The 13805-nt window shown below is 38.1% G+C and overlaps 1 protein-coding gene across 4 annotated transcripts in view; it reads left to right on the plus strand.

Moving 5' to 3' along the window:
* The first annotated feature begins 8041 nt into the window (after positions 1-8041).
* The window catches only part of GRN (granulin precursor), a 32413-nt gene continuing 26649 nt past the window's right edge, over positions 8042-13805 (plus strand). For 2 of the 4 annotated variants that reach the window (XM_070729243.1, XM_070729244.1), the window contains exon 1: positions 8989-9065. In XM_070729243.1, the coding sequence (XP_070585344.1) occupies positions 9004-9065 (62 nt within the window). In that variant the 5' untranslated portion in view covers positions 8989-9003. Of the gene's footprint in view, positions 8389-8988; positions 9066-13805 lie in introns of those variants that run through there. The other 2 variants (XM_070729246.1, XM_070729245.1) reach the window with 2 other exon arrangements.

The following is a 13805-nucleotide window of genomic DNA, read 5'->3' on the forward strand; positions in this document are numbered from 1 at the left end:
TTGCTAAGTAAATCAGGCTTTTTCATTGACTTTGTCAGAAAGTTGCAAAAGGTGATCACATGATCCTGGGTTGCTGCAATCATCATAAATATGAATCAGTTGCCAAGGGTCTAAATTTTGATCACTGAACTTCGGGATGCTGCAACAATCATTAAGTGTGAAATATGACCACAACTCACTTTTTTCAGTGTGGTTGTAATTTTGAATGGTCACTCAATGAACTATTGTAAGTCAAAGACTATCTGCACAATGTGACTATCATCTTTATAGAATAAAACCATAGAGCCGCAAATGCAATTCCGGCACCTAAGGCACCTAATTGCATTATTGCATTTTGATGCCATCAGTGTTTGAATTGTACAGAGACTTTTGATTACCTTAGAGCAACGGTATCAAATTCTTGTTGTCACAGTGGCATCATGTGACTTATCTGGACTTTCCCTCTTCGCTAAAATGGTTGTAGGCATGGCCAGCCCATGGGCTGGAAGCTTGCCAGCCCTGGCCTAAAATATAAATTTCAGTAATAGAATAGAAAACAAAATTAACTGATAAGTACAGTGGAAAAACCGAGATTTACGGAAGTACTGTATGTATTTTAAAATGCTAAAAAGGATATACAGACTCTCTTCCCCCACATTCAGCATGTCTGTAGATAAGAGATTCCTTCAGTGTGGTTTTAAGGCAGCTGTTCTCAGACCTGTATAGGCAGGATAGAAGAATGGATAAGGAAAGGCTGCTGGCCTATAGATAAATAAAATTAGAATGTATTTCAAGGTTTCACTATTTCTTCTATCTGTTTATCAGAAACAAGAGGTAATAGTTGCTGTTTATAGAGAAGAAATCCTTAGAATGGCAATACAGAAAATAATTAAGTCTTTAAATAAAATCTGTCTTATAAAAGTAGCTTCATATAGTTCATAATTGAGTTGCCCCTTATTCAACATTCCAGTCTTCCCATTTTTGCATTTGATGATGATAGAAATCTATGAGTGATGGCTTTTAAAGTTTACTGAATATTGAAGCAGGAAAAGGAACACAAAGTAATGTGCATTGTATGTCAATAATGTCTCGCGCTGTGTGGAGATAAATAATTCAGATCAGATATTGTTCCAGTAATGTTAGGAGCTTTTCTTGTCAGCCATACAAACATGGTTTCCTCAATGCCCATTAAAATATTTTTTTTAATCCATACACCTAAAACCCCTTAAAGATCTCTCAATCATGTTATTAAAACTGGTTTCTGTATGGCCCTATGAAGAGGATGCTGCAAACGCAGTGCAGCAGAATTGTTTTCAAGTTAGGAATATACTATAATAATTTGATGCTTGAAAATACTCCCCAAGCCTGTTGTCCTCTCAATAAATGCAGGTAAGCATTTTAATCTGCAAACTTGGAAAATGGAGACCAGTAAGTTCTTTCACTAGTTCATATGGTTAACTTTCTCCAACTCTTACAGATGTTTTACAAATATGTGAACTGGGTGAGGATGTGGTAACAGTGATTCAATACATCCCAAAAATATAATAAGGAAGATTATGGTATATCATCTCACTTTTAGTTGTTACTAAAAGTCTCCCTTTTATTTAAAGAAAAAATTCTCCTTAATGCCTTCACTATGGTTAATTTCCAGGAGAAAAAAGGTATTTTTGAAAGGTATTGTTAAAGATCGACTTTGGAGGACATAAACGCCCTTCTTAGTAAAATTCATTACAATACACCTGTCAAAGCATCCTTTTTTTAAAATTATCAGCATGGGTAAGGCCATGTCATTTTAGCATAATAGCAGAAATAAACAATTTTATTCTATACAAAAAAGAATCTCTTGTAATTTTACTCGTGTATTTCTCTCCTAATACTCCGGCAACAATTTTTACTTCACTAACTAGTTGCCGTTGCCTTCCCATGACAAAGAACCTTTGCTGTTCGTCAGCCAAGGCGGATCCTCTGCTCTTTTGCTGGCACTGAATGTCACTGCGCGACTCTATCGGGGGACCAGCCACAAATTCCATTGGCGCGTTTAAATCGGGGGTCATTTCGAGCTTCTATCCTGTCCTCCGGCAGCTCCGCCCACTCAGTTTCCCGACAGGAAGTAAAGCTTCCGGTCAAGCGAGAGACTGAAGCTGTGTGTGCCCCCCGCCCCCGCGCAGTAAAAGATTCAAGTAACAAAGACTTTCTACGACGTGTACTCTCCCTACGCGCGCACATACACGTGCTGTCTCTCCCCCCACCAGTTGTAGATTATACAGCTATCGCGAGATTTTCTGATACTCTCGATATTCAAGCTTGTTATTTAAAAACAGCTTTATCGTCTATACTTTTCCATTTCTAATAAATAACTATAATAATTTTAATAAGATATTTTCTGATCTATACCAACTTAGATTACAAAAATGGAAGGTGGCATTTACAAAGTGGAACGTTTCTCCAGTTAAAAAGGAAAAAAGCAAACTCCATATAGAAAGCTATTAAAAACTAATCTCATTTGGGGATATCATAAGGGAAAAACCTCCGAAGATAGGTACCATGTGCTATATATTTCTGGTTGCTCTAATAATTAAAAGGGATTCAGATGGGCAATATCTACTATCATTACCTGACTCAGTGTCAACTCCTAACCCCCCACATTTTCCCCTTAGACCAGTGTTTCCCAACCTTGGCAACTTGAAGATATCTGGACTTCAACTCCCAGAATTCCCCAGCCAGCGAACTGGCTGGGGAATTCTGGGAGTTGAAGTCCAGATATCTTCAAGTTGCCAAGGTTGGGAAACACTGCCTTAGATTATCTACAGTCGACCTCTGCAGATTCCTGAGGTCAGTAAGGGGCGTGCATAAGTGCACTAGTGTGCCTTCTGTCCCCTGTCCAATTGTCTCTCCTTTATCTCCTTTATCTTTTCTTCCTTTCATATATCTTCTCCTCTATTTTTATCTTTTCTTCTATCCTTTTCTTTATATATATTACTACTTGTCTATCATGTTCAATGTTTATTGTGTATTGGGCAAAAAGAAAATCAGCCTAATGACACTGTTCAGATTTAATTATCTATCTATCTATCTATCTATCTATCTATCTATCAATCAAACATATACAAGATAGTAGATGTTTGTATAAACATAATGTAAGCAAAGAAGTACCAATTAATGAGGACAAAAGGACAGTAAGACAGGGATGGTAGGCACAATGATGCCCTTATGCACACCCCTTAAAGCCTCTTAGCAGTGGGGAGAGGTCGACTGTAGACAGTCTAATGTTGACATTTTTGGGGTTTGGGGAAGAAACCAGAGTCAGGTAGTGCATTCCAGGCATTGATTATTCTGGTGCTGAAGTCGCGTTTTCTGCAGATAAGTTTTCAGCTTTTACATTGAGTTTGAATCTATTGTTTGTTAATTTGTTTGTCAAGCATGCACAGCATAGTTGTTTGTATAAACATAAGCAAAAAAAGTGGATAAATGAGAACAGTAAGACAGGGACAATAGGCACACTAGTGCGCTTATGCACACCCCTTAAATTATTGAATTAATTAATTACTGAATTGCAGGAGAAAAATCCCATTGTGAATGTTGAAAATACTTGAAATTGCACTCTCTAGTGGTAATTACATGTCACATAAAATTAATTTAACAACATGATTTCAAATATTCTCAGTAGCTCCTCCTACTTGATATGTAGTGAATACCCTCTGTGAACTGTTGGCCTTTGCCTATTTCTTGCACACAACTGCAGTCTGAAAGTGGTATGTTTATAAACAAAACCTAATTGTTCTGCAATTACCGGAAACTAACTATAAATCAGCAAGTAATTAGTGGGGATAATCTTATAATAAGAAACAAAGTATTAAAAGCAAAAGTGTAGGTTACAGCAGTGTTTCTCAACCTCAGAAATTTTAATACGAGTAGACTTCGACTCCCCGAACAAGACTGAAAATATTAAGTTGAAATAGCAGAGAAATACTCCTGTCTTGTGAATAGAATAGAATTCTTTATTGGCCAAGTATGATTGGACACACAAGGAATTTGTCTTTGGTGCATATGCTATCGGTGTACATAAAAGAAAAAGATACATTTGTCAAGAATCATGTGGTACAACACTTACAAACGCGGAGGAGATTTTAGCACAGGAGGAAGCCATTTCCCGGCAACCATGGATCACCAAAAACATACGCAGCCGGCACAGACGAAGAGGTAAAAGGGCGGGAATTTTAAATAGACTAAGGAACAAGGGAATTAAAAAACAACTGCTCCCTTCTATCTTTCTTACTAATTTACGTTCACTTGCCAACAAGATGGATGAAATACTGCTCTTAAATAGATGCTATTCTGATTTTCACAACGCATCTGCCCTATGCTTTACTGAAACCTGGCTAAACGAGGAAATTGATGATAACAGTATGCATTTACCGGGCTTTCAAATTTTTCGGGTTGATCGGAATGCAGAATTATCAGGGGGGAAAAGGGGAGGAGGCTTATGTATATATATCAACAACAGCTGGTCTCAAGACATCACCATTATACAAAAGTTCTGTGATGAAAACTTGGAGTCTTTAATTATTAATTGCAAACCATTTTATTCTCCTGGTGAGATTCATTCCTTCTTAATTTCTACAATTTACATCCCTCCCCAAACATCTGTACAAAAGGCACTAAAAACCCTAGCTGATCAGATTATGGAGGCTGAAGCCAAATACCCTGATTCACTGGCCATTATTTTGGGAGATTTTAACAAGGCAAACTTAAGAGATGAGCTACCAAAATACTTTCAACATGTAAATTGTCCCACCAGAGGCAATAATATCTTAGACCATTGTTACACAGCTGTAAAAAATGCATACAGGGCTTTACCAAGAGCAGCTGTGGGCCATTCTGATCATTGCATGATTCACCTTGTACCTGCTTACAAACAAAGATTTAAAGCCACAAAACCAATAATTAAATCAGTGAGGACTTGGACTGAGGAAGCAAAGTTAAAGCTACAGGCTTGCTTTGACTGCACAGACTGGAATATTTTTAAAGACACCTCTGCAGATCTAGATGAACTCACAGATATTGTAACATCATATGTCAGCTTCTGTGAAGACCTATGTGTACCAACCAGCAACTTGAAAATATACAGTAACAATAAACCTTGGTTCACAGCCAAACTCAAGCAGTTACGTCATTCCAAAGAGGAAGCCTACAGAAAAGGTGATAGAATGCTGTACAATCAGGCTAGAAATATATTAACAAGGGAGATCAGAGCAGCAAAAAGGAACTACTCTGAAAAGCTAAAGAATCAATTCTCAACAAATGAACCAGCAAACATGTGGAAAACTCTCAAAAACATCACCTGTTACAGCAAACCACCTTCCCAAGCTGAAGGAGATCAGCAATTGGCAGATGACCTGAATGTGTTCTACTGCAGGTTTGAAAAGAAGCCTCAACCACTTATGTGCACAACCTCCATCCCAGACACACCAACAACAGCTAAATCTTCTACAACTGAACCCATCCCATTGTGTTTACAACCCCTAGTGATCACAGAAAAGGAAGTGAAAGATCTATTTCTCAGACAGAAGCCTGGAAAAGCACCAGGCCCAGACAAGATAACTCCTTCTTGCTTAAAAGTCTGTGCTGACCAATTGGCCCCCATCTTCACCCAAATCTTCAACAAATCACTAGAGTTGTGCTATGTTCCTTCCTGCTTCAAACGCTCGACTATCATCCCAGTGCCAAAGAAGCCCTCCATCAAGGAACTGAATGACTACAGACCAGTTGCTCTAACATCTGTAGTTATGAAAACCTTTGAAAGGCTAGTGATGTTCCATTTGAAAGCCATCACAGATCCACTGTTAGACCCCCTGCAATTTGCATACCGAGCAAATAGATCAACAGATGATGCTGTTAATATGGCTCTACACTACATCCTTCAACATCTTGAATCTCCAATGACCTACGCCAGGGTCCTCTTTGTGGACTTCAGTTCAGCATTCAATACCATCATACCGGACATTCTCTTAACCAAACTAAATCAGCTAGCGGTACCTGAACACACTTGTAAGTGGATCACAAGCTTCCTAACAGACAGGAAGCAGCAGGTGAAGCTAGGAAAAATCACATCAGATATATGTACAATTAGCACAGGTGCCCCCCAAGGCTGTGTACTCTCACCACTTCTCTTCTCTCTATACACTAATGACTGCATCTCATACGATCCATCTGTTAAACTACTGAAGTTTGCAGATGATACAACAGTGATCGGACTCATTCGAGACAATGATGAATCCGCATACAGACGGGAAGTTGAACAACTATCCTTGTGGTGTGACCAGAACAATCTAGAACTGAACACACTCAAAACCGTAGAAATGGTGGTAGACTTTAAGAGAAACCCTTCCACCCTTCCACCTCTCACAATACTAGACAACACAGTATCAACAGTAGAGACCTTCAAATTTCTAGGTTCTATCATATCTCAAGACCTAAAATGGTCACCTAACATCAAAAACATCATCAAAAAAGCACAACAAAGAATGTTCTTTCTGTGCCAGCTCAGGAAGCTCAAACTGCCCAAGGAGCTGCTGATTCAGTTCTACAGAGGAATCATTGAGTCTGTCATCTGCACCTCTATAACTGTCTGGTTTGGTGCTGCAACCCAACAGGACCGACACAGACTTCAGAGGATAATCAGAATTGCAGAAAAAACAATTGCTGCCAATCTGCCTTCCATTGAGGACCTGTATACTGCACGAGTCAAAAAGATGGCGGGTAAAATATTTACTGACCCCTCGCATCCTGGACACAAATTGTTTCAACTCCTACCCTCAAAACGTCGCTACAGAGTACTGCACACCAAGACAACTAGACACAAGAACAGTTTTTTCCCGAACGCCATCACTCTACTAATCAAATAATTCCCTCAAAACTGTCAGACTTTCTACTAAATCTGCACTTCTATTCTACTAGTTTTTCTCATCATTCCTATCACCCATTTCCTCCCATGTTGACTGTATGACTGTAACTTGTTGCGTATATCCTAAGATTTTTATTAATATTGCTTCTTCATTGCTTATTTGACCCCTATGACAATCATTAAGTGTTGTATCACATGATTCTTGACAAATGTATATTTTATTTTATGTACGTTGAGAGCATATGCACCAAGACAAATTCCTTGTGTGTCCAATCACACTTGGCCAATAAAAATTCTATTCTATTCTATTCTAATGATTGCCATAAGGGTCAAATAAGCAATGAAGAAACAATCAATATTAATAAAAATCTTACCTATCGTCCCCTGTCCAATTGTCTTCCCTTCCCTTATCTATCTATCTATCTATCTATCTATCTATCTATCTATCTATCTATCTATCTATCTATCTATCTATCTATCTATCTATCTACATATATCTATCTATCTACATATATCTACAGACATATATCATATACTGTATATCCTTATTTCTTATATCATATATATCCTCTTTTTCCTTCTATCTTTATATATATTACTTAATGCCTACTCTCTTCCATATGTATTGTATATTGGACAAAGAATAAAATAAATAAATAAATACAAGCAACAAGTTATAGTCATACCTAGAGCCCAGGGCCATAGATCTTCCCTTCCCTCCTACTTTATTTGTAGAGATATTTACTGTTTTGCCTAAAGTGCTCGAAAAACTGAATTCCCTGTCATGTCTTTGAAAGGGGCCGTTAAAACCATCGCTCTCAGATGTTTGAAGCGGCGACTCGAAACTACACCCTTTAAGACAGGAGTCTCCAACCTTGTCAACTTTAAGACTTGTGGACTTCAATTCCCAGAGTTCCTCAGCCAGCTTTGATTTTTAGCTTTGCTGGCTGAGGCATTCTGGGAGTTGAAGTCCACAAGCCAAAGTTGCCAAAGAGTCCTGCTTTAAGAGACGCTCTTTTTTGATTACAACTTCCGGGTTGTGCCCCCGGCAGCCGCAACAATCAGCATAGCAATTTCCGATGCTTGAATCGACGCTCCGCCCTACCCCCACCTGGGTAAATCCCCCCTCCCCCCTTGTCACGTGCCCCCGAAATCTTATTTGAACCTCGGGGAGGGCATGAGTCTCGGCCAGTTATGATCACGTGGTATTTTTGCCTCCTACATTCGGCCGGCGAGGTGGGATTAGGTAGAAAACCCACCAATCCAAAACAAATAGCTGCGGTGTTTTCCCTGTCGCCTCCATTCCCTCCTAGAGAAAAAGGAGCCAATCCCAATAGCGTAGGGAGGAGCGAGAGGGTGAAACCTAATTAGAGGGGCGTGGCCTATCTTGAGACTTAGTTTGCTTGCTTGCTTGCTTGCTTGCTTGCAAAAGGTGAAATGCTGCTGCTGCAATAGAGGTTTAGTAGATCCCCCCACCCCCAATATCGTGATCGCCGGTGCTGAAGGTGAGTTTTCTGGCACATCCTTTTGGCGGTGTGGAAAGGCTCCATCGTGCTTTCTGTAGACTCCTCCATTAACCTGTCTTCAGATGCTTATGAGTGTATGATATTGGGGGGGCGGAAACCAAAGTTGGGGGATCACACCTTGGCTTGGCTGCTTGTTTCTATAGAACAGTGTTTCCCAACCTTGGCAACTTGAAGATATCTGGACTTCAACTCCCAGAATTCCCCAGGCGGCATTCGCAGGCTGGGGAATTCTAGGAGTTGAAGTCCAAATATCTTCAAGTTGCCAACGTTGGGAAACACTGCTATAGAAGACAAAATGGATGGGGGGACCTGGTTGGGCTCTACCGTTCAGCCTCCCTCTCTTTGTCCCCTCCCCTCTGCCCCATAATTGATGGGAGAATTGGGGAGCAAGAATAATTCTTTGTCATCCCTTTGCGGGGTAGCCTTATAGGGCAGGATTTGGCTTTGTAGGTGATCGACACAACCGTCCTACAGGCTACCGGCCTGAGGCCAATAATACTAAGAGCCCTCTTCTAATCTATTGACTCCTCCTTGAATCACCAGACTGCCGAAAATAACCTATTAAAACAATCCTCGTGAGGAGTCAAGTGAGTGATGGGAGCTGCCAGCTCCGAGTCTTCTGTCCAATGCTATTTCCTCCCTGGTGCTTTTAAGAGGTGCTTTTCCTAACAGCTTGTTGGGTTTGGTTATTATGTCAAGCAGGGTTTTTTTTTGGGGGGGGGGGTTTGGATGGCTCTGGGGTGTGAGATGGACATGTATATAGCTGGACAGATTCAGACTTACAGCATTTGGAAATGCTTTTTAAAAAATATATATATTATTTTTTCACCATATTAACATAAACACCGATACAGATACCATAATATCAAAATATTATACATTTCTGTCCAAAATGCCATTTAAAAATGTCATAAATTTTCACCATTTTTATTTTTATCTCCTGTCTGTTTTCCTTCTACCTCTATCTCCCTCTCCTCTTCCTTTCTACTTCCTCTTCTTCCCTCTTATCCTTCCCTGAGAACCTCTAATCAATTTTATTGTTGTTGTTATCATCATCATCATTATTATTATTATTATTATTATTATTATTATTATTATTAATTAGATTTGTATGCCACCCTTCTCCGAAGATTCCAATGTTAATAGATGAGCAATTCAAAGCCCTAACTTCATACCAACTTTGGTACTACTCTCAAACTTATATCTTTTCCCTTATTCTTATTTATATTCTTCTAGGTATATTTACTGTTATCTTAATGCTGCCTCCTTACCACCTATTTTTGTCGCCTGTGTATACCACCTTTAATTTGAATTTTTCTTCCAAATCAATCGCTATAGCTTATCTTCCAGACATACTCATTGTCTCTTGTACCCCTTAATTTTAGGCCACACTCCTCCCTTACCTCAATTTATATTTTTACTCATCTTTTCTTTTTATTCTGTCATTTCTAAATCCTTAAAATTTTGATCTCTTTTCCCATGTCATATCTGCTTTTCAACTTGATTACTCAGTTTTTTATTTTAACTCATTCTGCATATTTAAGCAAATTCTAATTTCATCACTACACTTCCATCCACTGGTTAATAACATTACCAACTTCCAAATATACAATAATAAAGACAAAAATAATCCCTAATTATCTAAAATCTCTACAGCAAAAAATCCAATTTATACATTATATATTCCTATATAAGGACATTTAAAATGATAATTATACAGCTTAATTATCTAAATCCTTTTCAATGTGAAATCAATTTTATAAGTTATACAAATCTTTTATAAAAACAAATATTATAAAGAAAAGTAGTGATTTCTCAGATTTTATAACCATTCAACAGTTGACCTACTATAGTCTAATTTATTTCCTTTCCTTTTTCTCCTTCATCATCAAAATCTAATTCAAGCCATGATGTACCAATCTAATATAGAATTATTAACTTAAAAAAAACATTTTAACAGGATAATTATGCTGATTCATTAAACACACATACACAAGTAATAGTGTTGACTTAATTGAATGTAAAATAATTTTAAAAATTTAAATCCTTTCTATTTACCTTCTCCTTTTCATCCATTCTCTTTTGGTCTCTCAAAAATTCCACTTCTTGTGGGTTTTCCCCTTCCAACCCGTTCTCTTAACTTCCTTGTTCTTTCTTTTATTTTTATGCCAATAACTTCTTTTTTTCCAAATGCCTTTTCTTCCTTTAAAGTATATTATTTGTGTAAGTCTTCTCTCAATTCCTCCTAATCTCTTCTCCCTATTAACCCTGCTTATTTTTAATTGCTTCTCCTGATACCAATGCTCCCCACTTATAATTTTCTTATCACTGTGAATCCCAGGGTAATCATCAATCTGTTTTTTTAATTTTTGGACCCTTTTTCATCTGTGTAATCTCCTTGTTCTTCATTTTCTTCATTTTTCCTTACCACCATTGTAAATTCTAAGTGTTCTTTATGATCCACTTTCATTTCTATTTTCTTTTCATCTCTGATTTCCAAAAGGTAAATTTTTATATCTTCATAGATGTATTTTAACATCCCAGTCAATTCTTTATAGATACATGCCTTCATCTTGTCAAATTCACAATTCACTAAGTTCATAGATTTTTTTTTACTTGCAGCTTTAAGTCCATATAATCTTTTTGTATTTCAATTCAATACTAGTTAAAAAATCTTCTTATTTTCTATCACCAAAACAGTGCACAATCAAGCACATTAGCACAACATACAGTACTTTCAAGTCCTTTCAAGTTCCTAGTTATCTTCTTATAGGCAAGGTCAGTCTCCAGCTGTCAGCTAATTTGAGCTTTCCACAACCTGTTGCAATATTTTCTTTCAACCAGCAGGTGGTGGTCCTAATATAACAAAACATCTCTTTTACAAAAGTGTTCAAAATATTTTAAGTCCACTTAGCACTTATAAGATATTTTTTCAAATTATTTATTCTTTTTCAGTCTCTTTAACTTCCACTAAATCCAATTATAAAGACATCCTTAAATTTGGGCTTTTTAAACTTGTTTCTTTAATTCTCTCTATGGTTTTTTCAGTTTCCAGATAGCCGCTTGCTCCATTTTAGAGTCTCTTTTGTCTCCCTTTGAATTTTAATTTTTTTCTTTTATCATTAAGTCAGTCAAACACTCACCCAGTTTCAGCACTTCTTCACCTCTTTCCAGCGCAAATACTTAGATCTTATCACCGAGGCAATCCATGATCTCTCCAATTCAATTGTTCTGATTGTGGCCATCCCAGCTAATGGTGATAGAGTCTTCTTCCACAGCTGCTGTGGCCAAGAGGCTGGTGCTGGCTCCCTGAGGGATTTGCAAGGCCCTTCTCCAACCACCAATTGGTGCCTCTTTTCAACGCCCTTTGCAGGGTGTATCTGACCTGGTTCCAATCCAGTTCCAGGTCTCCAAACAGCTGGGATTTGGGGGTCCCGGTGGACCGTGGGAGACACCCATAGCGCTATGATGTTTGCCACACCCCTGCTCCTCACATTTGGAAATGTTGTGGGTTTTTTAATAGACAGCTCTATTTGTAAGTTACAAATTCACAGGTTCTTCTGATGTTGATATTTCTGACCCTTGATAAAGAAGACAGCTTGCCATCTCCCTGACTTCTCCATTCAACAAAGCATGGTGGGAAAGGGTTAGAGCAGAGAGATGACAAGAAAAAAAAAATTAGGTAAGACATTTCATAAAGAGCACTCCTCAAAACCCCAGGGATTTTAGAGCAATAAATGGAGTTCCTGGCTTCTCAAACGAATTTCTGCCTTGCTTTTCTTTACAATCACATGATGCCTGCTGAGAATTTTGTAGCTGGCTGGGAAGGAACAATTGATTTAATTGTCCAAGAGCACACATTTTTTCTCTCCATTTCTCACTGGAGCTATCTCGCAGAAGTAGATTTCAGTCCTTCAGGGAGTCAAACCTATGTTTCATATCAGATGGCTGCTGGAAGAGTCAGGGTTTGGAACAGATTCCTGTTACTCTGATACTTTTCATTTTCAGGATGGAGTTGAGAACTGCATAAGTGAAGAAGGGAAACTCATTGCTCAAGTTCATCTGTTTTTCAGTTAATCTGTGACAAAATGTGTGGATGACTTTGGGGAAGAGATGCTGCCTAGGAAAGAATTGGGCAATAAACATTGCCCAGTTGCCCAAGTAAACATTATCTATTCATTTAAAATTCTGGGCATAAATGGAACTATGAAGCATTTTTATTTCTTGATCTTCATAAAATACAAGAAGTTCTGGCTGTAATAATAATAATTTCAGAATGTTAATTACTGGGACTTCCAATCAGCAGGATCCTAGAATACACATATAAGGCTTTGTAGAGAAAGTCAGTGGTGGGATTAAGATAACCCAGTCTTTCTAATCTCACATCTTTAGTTGTCATCTGTAGATTACAACTCTCTTCAATTGGAAGAGGATAATTAGACTTACAGTCTCTTACAGGACGGGAACGTACAATTGGACATGGGTAGGTATGGTTTCTTCTAGCAGAGTGTTGAATCAGTTGTGGACTTTCATGGGGTATTTATTCCTTATTAGAGAGTTGTGGCCCCAGTGGTTTTGTGGGGTTAGAGAAAGAAACTTAGGAAGGACCCACCCTTATGGATCAAGCAGTTCCATGTAGTGGCAGGAAACCTGTACTATCAAACTTGCAGGTTTCATTCATGTTAATGTATCCTTATAACTGATTTATAAGAAATAGAAATAAAATAGATTTATTTAATCATGTTTCTTGAAGGTCTGACAAAATCTGATCTTCCTCTCTTTTCTTTTCACAACCTTGCTCAAACCTTATGCAACATGCTGTTAAGCAATTTCTCTTCTTGCAGTACTTGTTTTTTAGTACTAGATCTTAGACTTTTTATTTGTAACTACAAGCTGTATGTACAAAATAATTGGGCGCTGCACCGGTTCACAATCTGTTTGTTACATTTCATTTGGCAAACTCAGATTCTTCCCTGGGCCTCTTTAATGCCTTGAGAGAACAATTACAGCTCTGAGATTGAGGGAGCAGAAAAGTTTTCTTATTTTGGGAACAGGCAAAATGGTTACTCAAATTTCTTTGGGTTGTCAGGAGGAGGGACTGAATTTTGTGTGTATGTGTGATTGAGATTGAAGAATGTGTATAGTATTGTTTGAGGAACTGTGTATAAGCATCTAAAATTTCTAAATGGTCTGTAGGGGAATGAGGGGGGGCTACAAGATTTTAGCAGTTTTCAACCCCTTATTTATTTTTGGTCAAATGATTCTCCACTGAAGTGGTAGTTGCTCTGGAGCACCATAGGGTTTGGGACCCCGAGCTTGTAGGAAATGTTGTGAACATAGGACCTAGGATAATTATATGCATATGCATTTTAACTAACTTTGAATTCATTTGTGAC

The sequence above is a fragment of the Erythrolamprus reginae genome, chromosome Z (genome assembly GCF_031021105.1).
Source record: "Erythrolamprus reginae isolate rEryReg1 chromosome Z, rEryReg1.hap1, whole genome shotgun sequence".
In the NCBI taxonomy this organism is placed as follows: domain Eukaryota; kingdom Metazoa; phylum Chordata; class Lepidosauria; order Squamata; family Dipsadidae; genus Erythrolamprus; species Erythrolamprus reginae.